Source organism: Haliotis rufescens, unplaced genomic scaffold (assembly GCF_023055435.1).
Source record: "Haliotis rufescens isolate VD_foot unplaced genomic scaffold, xgHalRufe1.0.p SCAF_15, whole genome shotgun sequence".
NCBI classification, from domain to species: Eukaryota; Metazoa; Mollusca; class Gastropoda; order Lepetellida; family Haliotidae; genus Haliotis; species Haliotis rufescens.
Window position 1 is genome coordinate 35,304,655 of NW_025963835.1, and position 23,110 is coordinate 35,327,764.

Sequence of the window (23,110 nt, forward strand, 5' to 3'; positions counted from 1 at the left end):
TGTACTACCACCTTCTTGTGTACTGCCATCATATTATATACTGTCGTTGAATATTGTACTACCACCTTCTTGTGTACTGCCATCATATTATATATTGTCACTGAATATTGTACTACCACCTTCTTTTGTACTGCCATCATATTATATACTGTCGTTGAATATTGTACTACCACCTTCTTGTGTACTGCCATCATATTATATACTGTCGTTGAATATTGTACTACCACCTTCTTGTGTACTGCCATTGTAATGCTGGGCAGAAATTTGTGTTTTGTATTTTTAATTGTGTTTTCAATTTTGTAATACATTTGTTGATTGTACACCACTTGGTGGTACTTTTACGTACAGATTTCTGAGTTAACATATTGTTTCAATTTGGGAATCGACACGTAGCAGCTTAATTACATATCTTTCTTTAATATCCTTCCTTTAGTAGCCAATGACAGCACCTATGTATTTGAAGGAAGGACGCCAACTACGCCATACTTGCAGCAGGTGCCACAGCCTTCTCATGGCGAGTGGTGTGAAGTCATGCGACGTCACGGCCGACTCACTCATATACCACACGGGCGAATACCCCAGTCCGGTCGCAAAACCAGACGTCCCAACGAGCGTAGCACGTGCAATATGTGCGCATAATCCCGTTACGTACACGTCCTCTAAATATATGCGTGGAGCATGACGGGAAATCTCGTACAGATCAGTCACCAGATCGCGCGAGATCACGTACGATGGTCCATGCACGAACCTGGGGAAGCGTTCAAATGGATACTGGTCACGTGATAAGTACCACTTGTTTGAATTGTCTCTGATTGGTTCTTCCACAGGGTCTCTGGCGTAGCCAATTATTGCACGTGACTCGCCTTCCATTAACTGCAGCATCCGAATCAAATTTCCAGATTCAAGAAAAACATCATCGTCAATTTTCATCACGAACCGAGCCTGTGAACAGAACTGTTTTGACCACTGCAACATGGCGTTAGTTTTACGTGTGAGATTTTTGTAGGAGTCGATAAAATTTGCTTGCACAACATCGAAAAATGTCTCTCGCTCCACTGAAATATTTTTGTTTGTTATCTCTTCCGCTAGTCCTGATAAGAAAATCAGTTTCAGTTTTTCATTCTTATTGAACTGTGATCCCCAGGTCTCCCGTATTGCTTGGCGTTCTTGGAAATGAGACGGTTTAGAGGGCACGATGGCCACAACGTACACGGACTGGGGAACACCAGAGCTGGAACACACCTCGGAGTTGACCACAAACTGATACTCGTTCAACACCTGCCCGGAACGCACAAACGCCTCCAGTTTAGCGTCGGTTAGATCATGTCCGCCTGTGGTCGAGTCCCCAGTCTTCGCTTCTGTGTTGCCATGGTAACTATCATGTCTGTAGACCTGACAGCACTGGATGCGGGTGAATCTTAAGTAGATGAAGTTGATGACACAAAATGCCACCACAATCAACGCTCCGCGTTTGAGAGACCAGCTCCATCGTGTCCGTCGGCACTGGTGGCGGGTCAAACCAAAGTCCATCTGCAAGGAAATGAGAAAATAGATGGTAATAATAATAATAATAATGATAATGATAATAGTGGTAGGAGGCCATTTATATTGCCCATATTTCCACACCACACAGGGGCCAAGCGCTATTATTACCAGGTCACTGGATCAGTGTGCACTCAACAATCATTCTCAGCTCCCTAGGGAGTATAAAACCAAAGCTTCCTGTTTTGTGCTAGAAGGTTAACCACTGCACTGCCATGTCAGCTTACCGGGTACCCATTCACGGCTGGGTGAACAGGGGTATATTTCAAACACGTGATTTGTGTGCTGTGCATAGACTCACGTGGCACCACACGGTCAACTCTGATCACCATATTGATTTCTCTGTGATATTCGGCAACTCCAAACAACGTGGCAGTCGATGATTGACAGGTGACAAGCCTTGGAGGACCGCCCTTTATAAACCTATTCGTTGGGATCGCTATTAAGTAAGATACTTCTTTCTATAGGCATTAAACCCTATTGTGAGGTTTTACTTTCCAGTCTGGTTAAATCTCATAAACAGTGACGTTGTAATGTCCCTGGGATTTTAAATAATATCCCAGGGATTTTATAGGATATTCAAGTCATATTTGCTCTATAATGTGTTATAATATCCCAGGGATTTTATGTGATGTCCTGGGTATTTATTAATATAACTTCCGTTCAGATTGTAACATGTAATGAAATGTAAAATCAAATGACAAATGTTTTCTTTATATTCCCGAGGATCGAACTCGCATATCTGTAGCCCAGTGAGTGTACCACGAGGTTACAGAGGTGTTGATAACCCACACTGGTTTTTAGAATGTCCTTTTCAAGATCCGTACGCCAGCAACAGATATTTTACGCGCGTTTCCTAAGGTTCATGGAAAGTATGTTCGAAACATAAAAATGTTGATAAATGTTGTTTTAAGTTTCTTTTTTCGGTTTATAAGTATGGATAAACGCTTTCCCTCGGTATTGGTAGACAGAGCATGCCCTGGGGGTCGGGAAAAACCGCGAGTACGGACCTAGAGTACACCCCTGGAGTACCGCCCCGAAGTACACCCCTAGAGTACGGACCTAGAGTACACCCCTAGAGTACCGACCTAGAGTACACCCCTAGAGTACCGACCTAGAGTACACCCCTAGAGTACCGACCTGGAGTACACCCCTAGAGTACCGACCTGGAGTACACCCCTAGAGTACCGACCTGGAGTACACCCCTAGAGTACCGACCTGGAGTACACCCCTAGAGTACGGACCTGGAGTACACCCCTAGAGTACGGACCTGGAGTACACCCCTAGAGTACCGACCTGGAGTACACCCCTAGAGTACGGACCTAGAGTTCGGAATTCAATGCGTTTGAGACTAGTAAAATCCAGACGGGGCCAGTGACATTACGCTCGTTGACTGCCACGTTCACTATTAGGTTGATAGCAACTCTGTACCTGTTGGTTTTTGCGCTCTAGCGAAAATAAAGATTAACTTCCATTCCTAAATACTAATGTTATTGTCATATGGTAAACCAACAGATAGTTCATCTCATGTACGCAATATCTAACATGGAACGGGGATTCGAACCGACGATAAGCGGTTTCTGACGTGACTAAGGGACGCAACTCCTCACAGTGCCACCTGTGCCTCTGTAAAGGTCCTCGCAGCAATAGCCCGCTCGCAGAGCACTCAAAACTGCCGCTGCCACCAGTCAAAGCTCCTCACAGTGATATAGGTGACTACAACAATGCTTGGAGTTCAGCTCGCAGCCGACTGACCGTTAAGTTTACAAGCAAGTGATGACTGCCATGACGCCGAATAAACTTACCCCTGCTTAATTATTTTCTCTGTTTATCACTTTGAATTTTCGTTTCATTTCAACTATCATGTAATTGGTCTAGTAAGAATGTAAGGGGGAAGTTGGGGGATGTTCCGTTAGTCTGCAATCTCGAACCAATCCGATTCAACAACCAAAAAGATAAATTCATCTGGCAAATTCATATGCGAAATATGGTCACTCGTAAACCTTTTCAAAATTCAGTATGATGGCATTCCCAAAGATACAAAAGTATCAACGTTACTACATTTCGGATTAGGGAGCAAATTTCAAGATTCTTGTAATGGCCGCGCCCACGCTGGTGGCAGCGATGTTACCGAGAGTGTTACGAAGGTGTCACGCGCTGGGAAGGAGCTTATGCCTCTGTTCATGAAGGGAGATAACTGTCGGAGGGTAAAATGGTGGTAGGGTGGAAATGCACACAGACGATGACAGGCGGTGAAAGAGGACATACACATGAAGAAAACCTTCTCAACGTGAAGGAAATGCGGAGGAAATGAACATAGTCAGATCACAAGCACGAAGAATACATTTGTTACATTAATGAACGTGTATGTCTACCTGTAGTACTGAGGCGAGAAGTATGCACACAAGTCACAGAAGCAGCCGGCTGAAAATATACAGTGTAACGCCCTGATTATGTGTCTAGGTTTGTCAGCGCCGTGTCCTCGGGGGCTTCACCAAAGTGGTAAATGTCTGAGACCTGCACCACCTCCCACATTAAGTCGACACGCCGTGATATAACTGGAACACTGTTAAACGGCGTTAAACCTAACTTACCCACACACTTGTTCAGTTTAATCAGAGACAATATTATTATATGGTCTTTGGTTTAATGTTCTCCCTTGGCGTGCTTCTGCGTCTGCTGTTTTGGATGTAATTAGATGAAACTAAGTTCTGTTTTATTCCTCCCTCCTCAAGCTGACACGCCTTGATAATAACTGGACTACTGTTAAAAGGGCATTAAACCCAACTCACTCACTCACTAATATCAGTATAATGCCTTTATTAAAACCTCGTTTTCACGCATCTATCTAGCCCCGGCCCCCCGGGCGAGGTGGTGTTTTGTCCTGTAACCATTGGTCATGTGGTACCGTACCCAGGGGGCAATGTGCCGAATTCCGTTACCCCCGGGGCGAACATATTCCCCTTGTAATTATTTGTGGAATGGTTGTCAAACACATTTCGGTCTCTTGCAACCAATCAGCTATTGCGCAGATATCACATGATTTGTACTGACGTCTGCTCAATAAATCGCGTCGGCATTTTGGGACATATATGTCTATTTATATAGGAGATTCATAACAGACGCTGAATCTCGAACATTTCGTTAGGAGACTACAAAGATAAAAACAAGAAAGACTTTCGAAGAGATCGCAAGTAAACTAGTCTGGTATATACGCTGTTGCTGTGTTGTGTTTCCGCTGGCACTGTTGTTGTTTACAGTCACAGCCCACACAAATATCTAACATGAACAGAACCGAGGGACACACTTAGGCCAGTGTTTCTTTGTTTTTCTGGTTGCTAAATATCCAAAACGCCAAGTGACAAATCATGGTGAGAGGGGCTAGATGGTCTTGGATAGCGTTATGATAGACCCGAGTTGGAAATGTCTATGGTAGATCTAATAACTCACAAGCGTTGTCTGATCTAGCATCAATGGAAGACACGAGTACTGATCGATCACCAGCGCTCACCTGACATATTTATGCCATAAAACCGGGAAAAATCCTGATTTGTTTTGTTTTCCTTCGCTGATGTTTTCGTCATGTATGTGTGAAGGTCAGTGTCATGACGAGAGAATATCGCTCATTGCGAAAGTTGGCGTCATACAAAGTATTTAAAGCGTCAGTAAAATGATCAAACGACAAGACTTATGAACAAACAAAATCAGGAAATCGCACTGATAACACCAGGTGCACGTTTCTTTTCGAATTAATGACGCGAACTCCTGAATCAGCACTCACTGACCCCTTAGGCTTGTGTACTCGGTACTAGTGATGATTTGGAAAGAACGCGACATACCAACACTCCAACTAGAGGATATTTACATTTATCACATAATGGGTAGGTTTCTCGGCAGGATAAAACCAACGGATAAAAACGATATAATGGGGTCATAAGAGGATAGAGACGCAAATTTCAAAGGTCAAGTAGGGACTACTTTCAGTGTTTAGAAACAAATATAGCGTCGACCTTGTCATTCGGCGATCGAGTCCGAAATAACCATCAGGATTCTGGAGAAACTACTGGGATAATTGTTATCATTATCAAAACAAGTCTAAAATACTGGAAATCGATGTATGAGTGTGACGTTGCTAAGGCATTATAAACAATATAGCGGGATCAGTTTTCATATTTGTGCTTGTAGAGCTCTGCGGCTTGGAACCTTTTCCTAAATTAAAACAGTTGGATTTGGCCGAAATATGTCCGAATTGTTATCTTGTTTCATTTTGTCCCTGTGTGTACATCAGACAGTACTTCGTAACGTTATGACAGGACAGGTAGACTCTAAACAAACGTGACGTCTCATAGACTAGGGTTAGAGTAGCTTCCCTTTGATAAAGGGCAGTTACTCTAGTGGACACACCTATGAATTGCAATTTGCGTGGGTAATTGTCTTTTTTTCTTTTTGTCGTTACGTCACTTACTTTCTGACGTAATATATTTTGCGCACATTCCAGGAAAACTTGTAATGTTTAGGTAATGTTTGTGAGACATGGGAAGAGATTTTTCGTGCACAGAATTGAAGTGTGACAAATAATATAATAAAGTGGTTATCAGGCTTGTGTGTTTGAGGACGGTAAATTCCCCGTATTAGGAATAAACACTATGTATTTACATGCCAAACACACCCCAAACACACTCGCGTGATTACCTCAGTTTGTCGTTTGAAGTTGATAATTTGTAGGAATGTAATATCAGTACGTTTTCCAGAAGATTTCTTTTTGGAAAATAAATACATGCATGTAATGTTTATTTAAGATCGTTTTGCGTTTATGTTTACCGTAAGGGAAGTTAAACTGAACAGCCCGAAGAACTGTTACAACAGGGAACACGAATAGGTGAAGCATGTGGCGAGAGCTAGAGATATATAGAATTTCGCTTGACAGATACCAGAATTATTGATGAGGTCCATTAAACTGGTAATACACAGGAGCGAGTTAAGTGGGATTGTTTATTACTTGCCCCTTATAACACTTTGAAGCTTCATTTGATGGAACTAGTCAAGCGTGTGAACACAATGTGTCATTGTCACATCCAACCGGGTACCCATTCACTGCTGGGCGACAGAGGCACATTTCTGACAAAGTCACATGGCCAGGGAGACACCACATGTGTTACACGTGCTACAGTGTGGGGCAGGACCGAGGCATTAGAAACCTAGCAGCCAAGCTGCCGAAACACGGTCACGCATCCACGGACTCGCCGAGACCACCGGTGCTTGACCTGATGTGTGACCACCACTAGTCCGCCACTAGTCCGCCACATCAACCCCGTGGTCACCAAGGTTACACCCCGACCACACCCTTGCTGGTGGAAGGAAGCGTCTATAGAGAATCGAATGGTCATGATGTGTGGATTGGTGGATTGGGTGTCATCGGGTCAGATTGTGTGGGTGGTTGCTGGCGTTTTCAGTGGCGCTTTGCATGGCCCTACCTGTAGTATGGGCAGATTCCCGTGGTGGAGCCCTGAGTTCACTCAGCCGCCATTTTCATTCTAAGTCAAAGTCGTTGCCATGATAACTCGAAAAAAATTTTTTATAAATATCCTAAACTATCAAAGGCACCTGTTCGGCACTAGACACATCTTTGTGTCAGGTTTGGTTAAGATATCGCTCATGGTTTTTGAAACGTGACCCACGGACTGACGGACGGAAGGACGGACTGACAGCACCCATTCCTATACACTTCGTGGCGGGGGATAAAATAATAGCACATCGTAAGTGAAGATATTTAGATTCAGTCGTTCATTAATGCTGGCAACAGCTTTAGGAGTTTTCAATCCGCTAGGACAAACACCTGTCAACATCCACCTCGAGCCAGTCTTGCGTGGCCTATCAATGCACAACAGGTGTCACGTACCGTAGGTTGTTCGGTTCCAAACATGCGTGGCAAAAACAGAACTTGACAAGAGCGTCGTATATTAAAATGAAAACATTAGGTTGATCCATATCTTCCATCTTCCGGTTTCTGATGTTCAGCATACGTCTGAGGTACAAAGACGGGGAAACACTGCTCACTAAAAACATGCCACAGAAGTCACGAGAGGCCACGAGAAGTCATGAGAGGCCACGAGAAATCACGAGAGGCCACGAGAAATCACGAGAGGCCCAAGTTAGCAAATTACACAAGACAGAATCCACCCGGCCTTACATTGACAAACAACAAAATGGATTGTGCAGACTTACAATGATTAATGTAGGAAGGTACAGTCCTTGTGTCGACATGTAACATCTAGTGACGCCATGACGCATGTCGCATGACGCCACATCTCCTGCACACACCTAGTCGTGTGGTAGATGGTTTGAATGAATTCGACATACAAATACAGCTGATTAATAACTGATTAGATAGGATATGAACCAACTGTTTTGAAATTTGAGGCAGTCTCATTGTAGAACTGACACCTTTTATTTCAATATGAAACCGATCGGGTTTTATCATCCAACCAGCCCGGGCTATGGGCTACTGATTGGTTTTCGACACCTGTTGTTGAATGTAGGCTATCGATACATACATCAATTTCATACGAATCCGTTATGTGTGACATGCTTGTAAATTTAGACCAAACAGAATCAAGCATGGTAGGTTGTTTTAATACAAGGACTCCAACAGACATGTTCCGCAACTCTGGTATTTGGTAAGCTGAACTAAGATTATAATGGGCGGTATTTTGATTTATTAAATATTTCCTTCTTTCTGGTATCGTCACTATTTGATAGTGATTCGTTAATGATATAAAAAATCAACGCCAGAGAATAACCAAATACCCGGCGAAACATTCCATCGGGCGTGACAGGGAACGTGCTGGTGGTCTAGTCGGAATTCCAAATTAGGCCCTGCTTTTAGCATACAATTCTTTTGACGCTTTTTTTATAAAGTATTACCTTTAACCGTTAATCCTTACAATGAAACCTTAGTTATTGAATATTGATGTAATATTTGTTGTATTACTTCAAATCCTTGGAGCTCTCTCACGGCCACTACAGCGGTTAACGATTAATTATGCATGCACGAACACCTGTGACATCAACACGACAAAACACTTACAAAACACAATGTTATCAGTCTTAATATCGACTTTTCTACAACACTCGAGGACGACGTTACCAAACAGAAATATAAAAAATAACAAGCCTAAGCTTACCGTAAAGTATCACATGAACATGATTATATAAAACATAGTCGCAAGTCGATACTCACCAAATATTCCTAACTCCACGAATATATCGTCAGTCGACATAGGGTGTTTCTGATGGGAATGTCACTCTATTTTGAGAATACTCGAATCTGATTGGTTGTTGGACATTAACGGGCACCTGCCTATGGCGGCTGGAAGAAATGGTGTTGCTGATGTAATCGAATGATGGTATTTATGCTGAGAATGAGGATATATTTCATCTTTCGTCAAAATATGCACTTTTCATATATCGGTTGAAAACGGTCATGAAATGCGAGAACTTTTGAAGCAACAGACATGTGTCAATATGCATACCTACACATTCAATATACATTGTATGTCCTGTACAGTGATTGTACCAGGAGACATGCCGGACATGGCGCCATAGAGTGTCCTTGATTGTTTATGGACCCGTCCGGGGTAGAATAGGTCTTCAGCAACCCATGCTTATCGTAAAGATCCAGGGTAGAATAGGTCTTCAGCAACCCATGCTTATCGTAAAGATCCAGGGTAGAACAGGTCTTCAGCAACCCATGCTTATCGTAAAAGGCGACTATGGTTGTCGTAACAGGATTTCTGATTTGGTTGATACATGTCTTCGTGTCCCAATTGTGTAGACCGATGCACTTAATGTCAATCACTGGATTGTCTGGTCCAGACTCGATTATTTACAAACCGCTGTCATATAGCTTGAATATTGCTGTGTGCGGCGTTAAACAACAAATAAATGAAAATGTTTATGAAATGTCTCAGTATAATATTCGGTGACAATTTGCCACAACTAGCATGTTCAGTATGTGTTGGTGATATTGAAACTCCAGTGAATCAACATGAATGTAGGGACTTTTACTTTTCGGAATGACAACCACCAACTAGCGGAAGTGTGCATTGAAAGGACGCCGCTCCTTCATAGAGGCACCTTAAGCAGCAAGTGTTATTGTTAAAAAACAAAAAAATTACCATTTCCTGATAACGGTAATGGTAACAAAACGGTAGCCGCCAATTGCCTTTCCTGTCAGATTTGTCTGTGACTTGATAGTGAGGTTTGTAATGTGCTGAGTCTAAAATATCCAGAAAACCCAAGACAATATTATTCTTTAATTCGCCAATCATACACCAATCTCGCCATCGTATGGCTATGTTAGTCGTGTCTGTACATCCAGGCATGATTTACACCTGCTTGGTAATTTGCAATCAAGGTTAATTTGGAAGGTGTGATCCTCATGACAATGAGTGGCGTCCAACTCACGTACACAAGTTGACGTGTCAGTCACACCAGCTAAGGGCAGGGACAACATACGTTCTACACAGAATACCCTCTCCACCCCTCAGTGTGATGAGTTTAAACACAGTTTAGTTCATATGTCCAAGGTCGTCAGGTCTCTTGCTATATGTAGGTAATGACTTGCCTTCCAGAGAAATGGTATCTGTCCTGACTGGGTGCAAGTCGTTGAGGTAGTGTTGGTTTGAGGCTGTTACTTTATTAGACAGGTTTGTTTGAGAGATTTGCTTCATTTGTCTCTGAGCACATAGTGGGTTTGTATGTTGTTTTGAAGTTTTACTTTTGTTTGTTTGTTTGTTTGTTCGTTGTTTAACGTCGCACTCAGCAACATTCCAGCTTTATGACAGCGGTCTGTAAATAATGGAGTTTTACTTGTGCTGTATACTATAGTATTTGTCTCCAAGACCTCGGCTACAGTCATCAGCAGGGGTGGATCCGGATGGATTGCGATCTCAAGACTAAAATAATTATTGTGGGATTTTATCTAAAAACATAACTTATCCCCCAAAATTATTAAAGAAAATCATTATACTTCCTATTGTTGAAAACAAAGAAGTTGTCTGCCACAAAAAATACATGATTCAATGTGTCTTTTAGAAATAAATATGTTAGCTCATACTTTTCTTTTCTTTTAAAATATCTTGTTTTGAAGTTGTATCTGGTCTCAATACAAAATTCCATTGGGACCACAGACTGTGAAACGTGCTCCAGATGACGCACTGAAAGTTCACATTTCCTCTGCTTCTGGAAAGGGTTTTGTCGCTTGTGTATATTACTATGTATCATATATGACCATCTTGTATACTCCTATATGCTATATACGCCACTCTATTTAAGAAATAAACGACGAGTGGAAGTTGTTTATTGAACAATAAAACACTGCAGGGAGGATAAACCATGACGGGTATTCACATAATTTTCTCGTCGATTGTATGCACCCAATACCGGTTGTCATAACCCTCGGCCACTGCGCTGTCAATACCGGATGTCATAACCCTCGGCCACTGCGCTGTCAAGCTACATCTATGGGGAAAAACTCAATGGACACTTCCCCCTCACAAATAAACCACGCTTCTTTCTTCATTGTTCTCTGCGATTTATCGCGTACCTATCCTATATATAACTTTAATGTCTTTGGACAATATCATACTAGTATAAAACATGGAATTGTACGAAGAAGTCCATACTGCAAGCAGGTGTGTTGCTCCCACTTGTAAAATCGTTCGATGATCCCGTTCGATGACTAAGGAAATTGAAATTTTAATGTCTAGCCTTGACCTTCAAACTTTGATAGCTGCACTTGGTGGCAGAGTTTCCAATGACTCAACTCTATGTCATGTGTGGTCTAGACGACCATTATTTACAGGCCGCCGTCTTATGGCTGGCGTATAGCTGGGTGCGGCGTCTAGCAACAAACTCTTTTTTCTGACAATTGTGTAAGTGGCATGTTACACTGGGAGAGATTCAAAGGGCGCTTGAAGATCAAGAATCAGACGAAATCAATGTATATAAAAGTTACTATATAAATAAAATTATAGAGCCAGAATTCTTTTCATGGCTTCTTATGAATTGAAGTCTAAGAGAATTTTTTCCAATGCATATTTTTCGGAGTTTTCTAGTAGCGTTTCCGTTAATATGATTAGGAGCAGCGAGCGGTAGCCTAAGAATTTGAACATGAACGTTTGGTGTAGGATCTGAACACGAGGATTATAGCCCTTAAAGTGGTGTCCTGTTGGATTTTCACAATGAGTTGGTATATATGAGCTGGACACGAGGATTATAGCCCTTAAAGTGGTGTCCTGGTGGATTGTCTAAATGAGTTGGTATATATGAGCTGGACACGAGGATTATAGCCCTCAAAGTTGTGTCCTGGTGGATTGTCTAAATGAGTTGGTATATATGAGCTGGACACGAGGATTATAGCCCTCAAAGTTGTGTCCTGGTGGATTGTCTAAATGAGTTGGTATATATGAGCTGGACACGAGGATTATAGCCCTCAAAGTTGTGTCCTGGTGGATTGTCTAAATGAGTTGGTATATATGAGCTGGACACGAGGATTATGGCCCTCAAAGTGGTGTCCTGTTGGATTTTCACAATGAGTTGGTATATATGAGCTGGACACGAGGATTATAGCCCTCAAAGTTGTGTCCTGGTGGATTTTCACAATGAGTTGGTATATATGAGCTGAACACAAGACAAAATACTTCTTGGCCCTCGTTCGAACAAGATTTAGACTTGCTTCACATAATTTGTCAATTGACACCGGAAGATATCACAATGTTTATATACATAATTGAACATGTTTATCCTGTTTCAGTGATATTGGCCCGCCTCCGTGGTCTAGTTGTAGTGCGTCCGCCCGGACCGATCATGCCGATCCCCAGCCGCGTCATACCAAAAGACGTTAAAAGATGGCACTTGTTGTTACCCTGTCGAGCGCTGAGCATTGAGGGGCTAAAACAAGGACTGGTCGGCTCGGAGTCAGTATACTGTGTTCGAGAGGGGTATTTATGTTAAACTGCGGCATGGTATATCAGTGGACTAGCACTATAAATCGGCATCAGTCCGGACTAGTACAAGCAGCCACACACACACATACACGTGCATGCACGTCGCTATAAAAGTGGAATAAACTTGGATGCGACATTAAACCTCATTTCCCCCCACCTCACCTTGAGTGATTTTGAGGATGAATTTCACTTTGTTTTAAAATGTCCTCCATATGCAAGTGTAGGGGAACTGTCCACAAAGCCATATTGCTGGAACAACCCAGCAGTTAGTAAACTTGCCTTCAGTATAAAAAATTATAAATCTCTTTGTAACCTTGGTAAATATCTTTTCAGAGCATCTAATATAAGACAATAATTATTGTAAATGCAATCAAAGTACATTCTCCTTAAGAACATTGTACCTAGACAACTATTCTGCCTGTACCAGCAACGTAACTGCAATGTATACCGCGGATAAGCTGTACAGGTAAAGGTCAATAAAGAATGGAATTGGATTAAGTGAGTGAGTGAGTTGGGTTTAAACGCCGCTATAAACAGTATTCCAGTTATATCACGGCGTGTCAGCTTAATGCGGGAGGAAAGCCCGAAGTCATGCAGGTCTTAGACGTTTACCACTTCGGTGAAACCCACGAGCACAGGTTTTGTGCTGATAAACCTAGAAACGTACTCGGGGCGAATGGGGATTCGAACCTACAATCATAGGCTACTGGCGTGCCCAAGGGACGCAACTCTGCACAGCGAATTGCGGCGCCTTAGACGACTGGGCCACCCGCGCCCCCGAATTGGATTGAGCTGACCCTGCGCAACCTATTGTGGGGGGATGGATCGGGTGACGCTGTTGGTGACGTCTCATGGTAGCCCAGCGCCGTTGATCATTGTTCATAATACCCATCACTGGTTTATTTATACTCGATTATAAATAGAGGATATTTCAAGTGTCGAGTGAAATATCATGTTTCTCTTATCGAGTGACGGGGAAATATCTCAATCAATTAATCAATCTTTATTCATGGTACTTATGAGGCCAAAGGCCTATAGTTCAATGTGTGGGGCGTGTTACAAATTCATACATTTTCTTAGTTTCATGGCATGATAAATGAACATTGATAAATTTCTAATAGTTTCTGCACAATCACAAGTCATTAATTTACAAAATTTGTTACCGTTTGGGTTGCGGTAGAAATAGTTATTTAGATATTTTGCTGTTAAATCTTTATACACTGGACATACACATAAAAAGTGATATTCATCTTCAATACAATCAGTTTTACAAATCCTACAAAGTCTATGTTCTCTTGCAATACCTTCATATCTGCCTGTTTCAATAAATAGATTTTGTGAGCCACAACGAAATCGAGAAAGAGTTGTTCTAAACTTATGTAAATTTACACTTAATAGATAAGGTTCTAGTATAATGGTAGTCTTAATTGTAGTGTAGTAAATTGCTTTTCTAGAAATATCTTCTTGTCTCCTGTCGCAATTAATGTACTTTTGTGTTTTTGTCTACGGGAAAATTTATTTATTTCATTACAAATGTAAAACCTTGAAACGTAAATTCTCCCAACCTAACAAACAGGGACGTTTCACCACCTCAGGTTTTTGCGACTTAAAAAGTAGTGCAAAATCTTTAAAAAAATAAATAGCATTAACAATTAAACTTTTAGGGTTACCAAAATTCTTATTAATACATTTAGATATGATTATTTACAAAATCAACGTAAGAAGATATTCTTGAAATCTATGAGAGCCCATTGAACGCGGCACGCACTGGGCCCGGCACGCACTGGACGCGGCACACACTAGACGCGGCACACACTGGACGCGACACACACTGGAGGCGGCACGCACCGGACGCGGCACGCACTGGAGGCGGCACGCACTGGAAGCGGCACGCAGCTGAGGCGGCACACACTGGACGCGACACACACTGGAGGCGGCACGCACTGGAAGCGGCACGCACAGGAGGCGGCACACACTGGACGCGACACACACTGGAGGCGGCACACACTGGAGGCAGCACGCGCTTGAGGCGGCGCACACTAGACGCGGCAAGCACTGGACGCGACACACACTGGACGCGGCACACACTGGAGGCGGCACGCACTGGACGCGGCACGCGCTTGAAGCGGCGCACACTATACGCGGCAAGCACTGGACGCGGCACACACTGGACGATGCACACTGGACGCGGCACACACTGTTGGCGGCAAACACTGGACGCGACACACACTAGAGGCGGCACTCACTGGACGCGGCACGCACTGGATGCGGCACGCGCTTAAGGCGGCGCACACTATACGCGGCAAGCACTGGACGCGGCACACACTGGACGATGCACACTGGACGCGGCACACACTGTTGGCGGCAAACACTGGACGCGACACACACTGGAGGCGGCACTCACTGGACGCGGCACGCACTGGATGCGGCACGCGCTTAAGGCGGCGCACACTAGACGCGGCAAGCACTGGACGCGGCACACACTGGACGATGCACACTGGACGCGGCACACACTGTTGGCGGCAAACACCGGACGCGAGGCACGCTGGAGGCGGCAAACACTGGACGCGGCACACACTGGATGCGGCTCGCACTGGACGCGGCACGCGCTTGAGGCGGCGCACACTAGACGCGGCAAGCACTGGACGCGGCACACACTGGACGATGCACACTAGACGCGGCACACACTAGACGCAGCATCCACTGGACGCGGCACACACTGAACGCGGCACACAAAGGAGGCGGCACACACTAGACGCGGCACACACTAGACGCGGCACACACTAGACGCGGCACGCACTGGACGCGGCACACACTGGACGCGGCACACACTAGACGCGGCACACACTAGACGCGGCACACACTAGACGCGGCACACACTGGACGCGGCCCAAACTGGACGCGGCACACACTAGACGCGGCACACACTGGACGTGGCACACAAAGGAGGCGGCACACACTGGACGCGGCACACACTAGACGCGGCACACACTGGACGCGGCACACAATGGAGGCAGCACACACTGGACGCGGCACGCACTGGAGGCGGCACACACTGGAGGCGGCACGCACTGGACGCGGCACACACTGGACGCGGCACACAATGGAGGCGGCTGTTTATTACAACGGAAAACGTTTGTGGTCGTTTCGTGGATACCCGAGTCTGCTTCATATGACGCGGGGAATTGGAAAAATAAGGTTTTCTTGGCGATAAGAATGACAGGCGCAGATTTAAAATGCTCGAGAAACATTTCCTGGTTCAGCCAAACAATTGTGAGTTCCCCCCAACAATAACAGCAACAACAACAACATTTAAAATGTTGGTGGACCCGCCCTTGGTGTTTACCGTTGTTTCCGACAGCTTTCAGGTCAGGATCACAATGGGCAAGGTGGCCATGACGGCCGCGGGGACGTGTACACTACCTGCCAGTATCCATGGTAACTGTAAGTGAATAAATCTGCTTACCTTTAGGTACTAAATGTATTCACGATCACACCACGGGCGAAACTAACACTCGCTTCTCCTGCGCGGCGGGTGGAGCATTGTATATGGCACGCCGCTTGGTGGCTATATTAGTAGACTGTCGTTTTAAGTTGTTGCATTGTACTGAATAGGAACGTATCTTTTTTTATGAAATCTTGATGTCTGATTGGCCAGGCGCCACCTTGCTCAAATCAATACAGGTGACCGGGTGCTACCCAGCGGGAGATGACCCTACAGGTGCCCTCCCCAGAATGTTCAACCGCGTGCATGCATTGCAACCAGAATATTCTTTGTAGATGGATCGTATGCACGTTGAGCATTTCTTTGTGGGATTATTGCGATATCGTGCTGACACCATGACAGTGGGAAGTTGTGGGATATATCTCTTGCACGCTAAGACGCCGTTCTGCCTTCCTACCGGGGAGAGACGCTGGCGAAATGCGCTGATGGAAGTTGCTGTACATTTCTCGATACATATTCTCAATTCAATAAATTGAATGAAATGAGGTGAGGTGAAATGGGGTTTAACGTCGCGTCCAAGATTTTTGCACTTATATAGCGACGTGCATACCCGTGTGTGTGTGTGGGGGGGGGTGGGGGGGGGGGGGTACTACTCCCGACTGCCGATTTATAGTGCTAGCCCACCGAGATACCATGCCACAGTTTAACATGAATACCTCACTCAGACACAGTATACTGACTCCGAGCCGACCAGTCGTTGTTTTAGCCCCTTAATACAGAGCACCAGACAGGGTAACAACAAGTACCATCTTTTAACGTCTTTTTGTATGACGCGTCTGGGTATCGAGCCCCGGACCTTACGCTCTCCGGGCGGACGCTCTACCACTAGACCACGGAGGCGGTTTTTCAAATATGAAATAAAAGATTTGTAAGTGCTTGGAAAGATTGTTTCTGACGATTTGTCACACGTTCATGATCAGTGTGTGAGTTGGGTTCAAACCCGGCACTATTTCAACTTAATGCGGAGGATAGCCCGAAGTGGTACCATTTGAAGACGTTTAACACTTTGGAGAAGCCAACAGGCAGACCAAGTACCATTATCCTGGCGATTATTGGATTCGAACCCACGATCCGAAGATCCAAAGGGACGCAAGCGTGTGAGAGTGTGGCTTCGAGAAAATGGCGACCGAAATGCAGGCTGACGTTGTTCTGGAGGCTCATCACCTCGGGGTGACATCAACATCCACACAAGTATTACATGTATCTTGCTTCCACCGGAACCTACAAACATGTACTCGTTCAGTGAGTGAGTGAGTGAGTTGGATTTGACGCCGCTTTGACCATTAGTCGCATCCGGTGGCGGCGTGTCAGCTTGGCGACTGCAATTGATGGAATAGCGCTTAGCACTTAGTGACTTGGCCCAAGAAACCCATGCTGTAGTCGGTGAGGATCGGGTGCACAACGTAGGATCGTGACCCGACGGTGGCGCTAGTTGCTCACACCACCAGCAACTACTCGGCCGCTGTTGTTTTTCAGCCGGATGTGATGCGGCGTTAAATAACATTCGCTGTGTGCGGTGTTGGGTGTGTACGATCATTAGCCCCACTTGTTTCCTACAACTAATACGGTATATTGTTTCATGTGCAAACAAACTAGATCTGCCTCGCAAAGCCATTGAAATGTATTTTCGGATGAATCTCAAGCAGTGTTTGCAGTGGAGTCGGGTGATCGGTGGTTGTCATAAGGCACTACACGTCTACAGTTAAAATTCAGCATGTAGTTACGAGTTAGAGAAAGTAAATCGAGTTTGTTTATCACGTAATTGAAACTTTAAAGAACTGTTGATAAATATGATTATGTCTATTTAACCGTCACTCAGTTTAATTATCTAATCTGTTGAGTTTTAAAGACACGATACCAATCAGCGGCTGTGTATTATGTGAAAGATGTTTTTTCTTAATTTTTAAATTTTTAAAGGTTTAAATTCAAATAATGTTATAAGAAATAAAACCATGTTGACATCACGTTGAGCTGTTTCAACTGTATAAACAGTACCTCGTACCTGTTAATATGCTGGTCAACCATACTCTGTACATCACTTTCTTGATAACGGTGTTAGAACCTGCACCGAAACGTCGCTCTTAATTGTAATAAAGAAATTGTTCATCCATCGGTGGCTGAGTGGGTTAGATAGCTGACTTGGTGTGCTGCTGACTAGGTGCCTCACTCTGGGTGTATGGGTTCGAATCCCGCATGGGACTCAACCCCAAAAAGAACAAGAATCTGTACTAAGAAAGTGTTATCCAAATATTTGCTACATTTGTTACTTGTGACCACCTTTTAAATGACAGTGTGTAATTATATATTCAATATATTCAACATATGCTATACTGAGTATATTCAAGTAAAACATGTTATATTGTGTACATTCAAACAAAACATGTTTTATTCAGTATATTTATAACAAGCTATACTGAGTATATTCAGTTTAACTATGCTATATTTAGTATATTCAATTAAAACATTCTTTATTCAGCATATTTAATCTATACTATACTTGACTTAATTCAATTAAAGCATGCCTAATTTGGTATATTCAATTAAGCCATGCAATATTCGGTATATTTAATACATGCTATATGGAGTATATTCAATTACAACATGCTATATTTAGTATACTTAAAACATGTTATATTTGGTATATTCAAATAAAACATGCTGTATTCTTTATATTTAAAACATGATGTATTCAGTATATTTAAAACATGTTATACTGAATATATTCCATTTAAACATGATATATTTAGTATACTTAAAACTTGCTATATTTAGTGTATTCAAATAAAACATGCTGTATTCTTTACATTTACTATAGATGTATTCAGTATATTTAATACATGTTATACTGAATAAAGTCAACTAAAACATGCTGTATTTAGTATACTTAATACATGTTATACTGAATATAGTCAACTAAAACATGCTGTATTTAGTAAACTTAATACATGTTATACTGAATATAATCAACTAAAACATGCTGTATTCAGTATATTCAATTACAACATGATATACTGACTATATTCAACTGAACATCTGCCAGGGGTGTGTAGTTACGTTGAATATGTCCTATACTAGTAGTTAGGTGGGAAGACGTGGTAAATGACCAGTGGATCACGTTTATATAGCAGTTCCAAAAACGTCAACACCAATATGAGCAGTAATATGTTTTCATAGTTCTTTGAAGAGGCACCAAATATGTTTTACTTTGTGCAAGATGATGTTATTTTAACATCATTAGTGCCTGCGACATTATTTGTTGCACATGCCAAATGCCATTAATGTACCGTTACTCATGTCAGTGTTGTTCTTAACTTTCGTATTGATCCTCTAATTGTTATTGACATTTAAATTCCTTTCTAATTTATTTCAATAAAACACTTTTATTTATATTTTACACATATTTTTTTATTTATATGTGGCGTTTTATGTAATGCGGTATCATCCTATTTAGTTCCTTTTAACCATTCCTTGTTTTACATTTGGCAGTTCATTATACGGGCATTCTATCCAGAATCAATCCCTATGGAAATGCATTGCCACTCAAAATAATTTCTTCTTCTTTTTTATTTTATGTGGTATAATACTATCCTGTTTTAATGATTCCAGTCAAACATCGTACTATATTTTGCAAATTGTGTCTGCATATGGCTTTTCAACAGAGCAAGCACAATCTGAGTGAGTGAGTGAGTGAGTTTTACGCCTCTCTTCAGCATTATTCTCTCCATGTCACGCGGGACAAGTGACACTGTACCCATATTGGAAATCGAACCACCCAGACTTCTTCTGCGTGATGAGCAAACGCCAATCACTCGCGATCGGTTATTCTACCACAATCTTGGAAGTGCTTCAGGCAGGTTTCACGCAAGCACGGGTTCTCTGTTGGGATGTTATTGTTTGCCTAGTGTTTTTTACAAAATGTATTTATATGCACGTTATCAATGCCTCGAAGTTAACTCGGCTTCCTGGTATCACAAGCAGGTTTCTCAGGAATACCCCTTGTGAACGAAATATTGAGGAAATAGAATCTTTCAGCAGTGACAGGTTAGGGTTAATGGCCAGTAGTCCTGTCCTGCAAGGGTCAGTGTGAGAACTACAGGACACACTTACCTGATGGAGAACACCTGGCACAACGCTCCGATCTTACGTGTCCACGTTCCAATGTGATGGCTGGTCCTGTTTGTCCGCCAACAGCGAACCACGCACTCTACACAATGGCCTGCACGGTCGCCTAGCTACCTGGCTACCCGGGCCGGAATACCTGGGACTCGGCGACCCGAGAAGTACAACTGCTTCCTCGCGACACCAGCGGCCCATAACGAAGCTCCCAGCTGCTGTATAGAAAACTGGTTTATCCGCTGCACCGCTTTTGTCGGCCTGTACAAAGGGACCGCACAATGACCAGTTATGAATATAACGTAACTGGTGTATGAGACACGGGGCTGCTAGGGTCTTCCCGCAGTCGGCCTCTATGTGTTGGCCGACCTGAATTTCAACAAATGTGGAAAATAACTATAAATCCGTTTTTCTTACCTGCGATTCAGTGAACTAATTCGGTGATCAATCAGCTTCACAGTCCGCCAACATGGGAGAGTGACAGTTTCAAACACAGGAGGCGTCATGTGGTGGCAAACTCCTACCCCAGTTTACATTAATCCAACAGATCATGGTTAAACAGACATGATTTAACGACAGTTCTATCAATTTTCAATTACATTAAAAAATACCTCTGCATACTTTCATTTAACCAATGTAACCTTCTATGGGGGGTTTGCCACATGTTGAGGGAAAGAATGTACCCAGACTTGGCACAGCTCTACTGGTGATGAGACTGCAGAACACCGTGAGTGTGCCTTGGTCAGCGTCGGTACAGGGCGGGAAGTCCTAGTGTGGAGATACAAGGGTCTCCATCTGTTCTACTGACCATGTCCGGGTCAAAGTGAAGACGCGGGATTCCTCCTACCAGTATATTCAGTAAGATATTTATTAGCATTATTAATAAACGCTTGGTATTGTGGTCGGATACACTTGATAAGGTCGAAGAAGAGCAAGCATGTTTTCGACTTGTTTACTCTACCACTGATACTATGTTTACATTCCATGCTCTTAAAGATAGGTATATTCAACGTAAACAAAGGAAATACGCTGTCAAAATTGAAAAGTGGTACTTTCGGGGACAATTACTTCAAACTGAAACCTAATATAAATATCTTGGTGTAATATTTTCAAGTACACTATCATATAACCGACATATGCGTAATGCAGCAGGCCAAGCTTAAAAGATGTTATTGGGAATTTGACAAACTTTTGAACATTTAAGCGACTGTGGTTATAAATCTTTCTTCAAAATTTTTGACACAAAAATAGCTCTTATTCATATCGAAAATATGTACTTTCAAACGTGGAGATCTACTGTAGCTGATGTTTCTAGCAAATGCGAATATTATACATATTTTAAAATGCAAATATGCGCAGAATCTTTTTTAACTGAAGTAAATATAAGCAAATGCAGAATATCTTCAACATTAACTAGATGCAGCTCACACAGGTTCATGGTTGAAGTTGGCAGGTACAAAGAAATACCCAAAGTGTTAAGATGCTATGAACAGTGTCCCTTTCACCTCTAACTTGTATGTTGTAAATATGATAAGTTAAGGGGGGAAATTGAACACAAATACTATGTACATCAAAGTACATACAAGTTTATCTCTTTAATATCACACGTGAGCAAGACGGCTATACGAATCTATCTCTATTTATATATCGTGCCATGTTGTAAGAAATGAATCCTTGTAACATCTTTAACCGCTTCCCCATCGTCATGTATTCTGTACTAATATGAACACACTGAACTGATTCCTCTTGATCCATGGCTGTCGGGAGGGGAAGGAGAGATGATTGTAAGACAGAAGTTTCAAAGTGGCGTAGAAAATGCTTCCCAAGTGGGCTTTTGTCTTTCTTAAACCTGCAGGGCATGACACGTGACTAAAGTGAGAGTAAGAAACCGGAGAAAGAATGTGAACAAGTCCGCGACCCAAACTCAACATTTAACATACGCTTGTACTGTCTTTGTCTCAAGAGAAAGAGGCGGTCGGGTAGCCTAGTGGTTAGAGTGTTCGCTCGTCACGCCGAAGACTCGGGTTCGATTCCCGACATGGGTTCAAAGTGTAAAGCCCATTGCTGGTGTCCCCCGCCGTGATATTGCTGGAATATTGCTAACAGCGGTGTAAAACCTATGACAAAACTCTATTCGATTTAGGCGCACTTTGTGTGCCAAATCAGGCCTGCGTCATACATTGACCATTGAACCTGAAGCAACTTACACTTACTTATTGGCATTTGTGAATCACTACATCCTAGTCCAACATAGGAAATGCTGTCACAACACACAGGTTCAGTTAGACGAACATATGGTGCCCAAATAAATTTACATATACGCCCAGGAATGAGTGAGTGATTATGAATTTACGCCGCTTTTAGCAATATTCCAGCAATATCACGGCGGGGGACACCAGAAATGGGCTTCACACATTGTACCCATGTCGGGAATCGATCCCTGGTCTTCGGCGTGACGAGCGAGCGCTTTAACCACTAGGCTACCCGACAGCACCGCTCAGAAATGAATACCTCTAATTATCTATACTTAACAAAGACATGTTAGGATCCAGAATTATTTTAGGGTGTATTTTTATGAAATTGCTTGCTCAGTCTCCACACACAAAATATCACCCCAAATATTCACGATCCATGATCCCCAAGAGAGGAACTTGGGATGAGGATAGCATGGGGTGAATGTTAGCCTTTTGCATCACGACAGCGACTCGGTTCTGAAAGGTGTTCTCTCAGTGCGGACGTGTTGACAGTCAACCTTATGGGTCATGTGACAACAAAGACGAGTCATGTGACAACAAAGAAGTAGCCAAAAGACTCACAGGCAACAGGCAGTGTATCGTCACGTGACCCTTGATACACAGTGTAGCAGAATGAGGTGTTTGGTCGTGGCTGTTGATACACTGTGTAGCAGAGAGAGGTGTTTGGTCGTAGCTGTTGATACACT

General features: G+C 43.1%; 1 protein-coding gene across 4 annotated transcripts; it reads right to left on the reverse strand.

Annotated features, from left to right (window-relative positions):
• Nucleotides 1–401: 401 nt before the first annotated feature.
• Nucleotides 402–20,369, reverse strand: LOC124151892 (beta-1,3-galactosyltransferase 1-like). Of its 4 annotated transcripts, none has more exons than XM_046524579.2 (2): nt 20,164–20,369; nt 402–1,530 (listed from the first exon to the last, which is right to left on the reverse strand). In XM_046524579.2, the coding sequence occupies exon 2, from the start codon at nt 1,528–1,530 to the stop codon at nt 430–432; it is 1,101 nt and encodes a 366-aa protein (XP_046380535.2). In that variant the 5' UTR covers nt 20,164–20,369; the 3' UTR covers nt 402–429. The 4 variants fall into 4 exon arrangements, with proteins under 4 accessions (XP_046380535.2, XP_046380536.2, XP_046380537.2 ...); XM_046524580.2 differs by lacking the exon at nt 20,164–20,369 and adding an exon at nt 16,018–16,145; XM_046524581.2 differs by lacking the exon at nt 20,164–20,369 and adding an exon at nt 8,783–8,913.
• Nucleotides 20,370–23,110: the final 2,741 nt, after the last annotated feature.

Coding starts and splice junctions, on each gene's coding strand:
- LOC124151892 (XM_046524578.2), bottom strand. CDS start 7,465: ATGTTTGGAACCGAACAACCTACG. Junction 1,531..7,441: donor TTGGAACCGAACAACCTACG/GTACGTGACACC, acceptor ATTTCCTTGCAG/ATGGACTTTGGTTTGACCCG.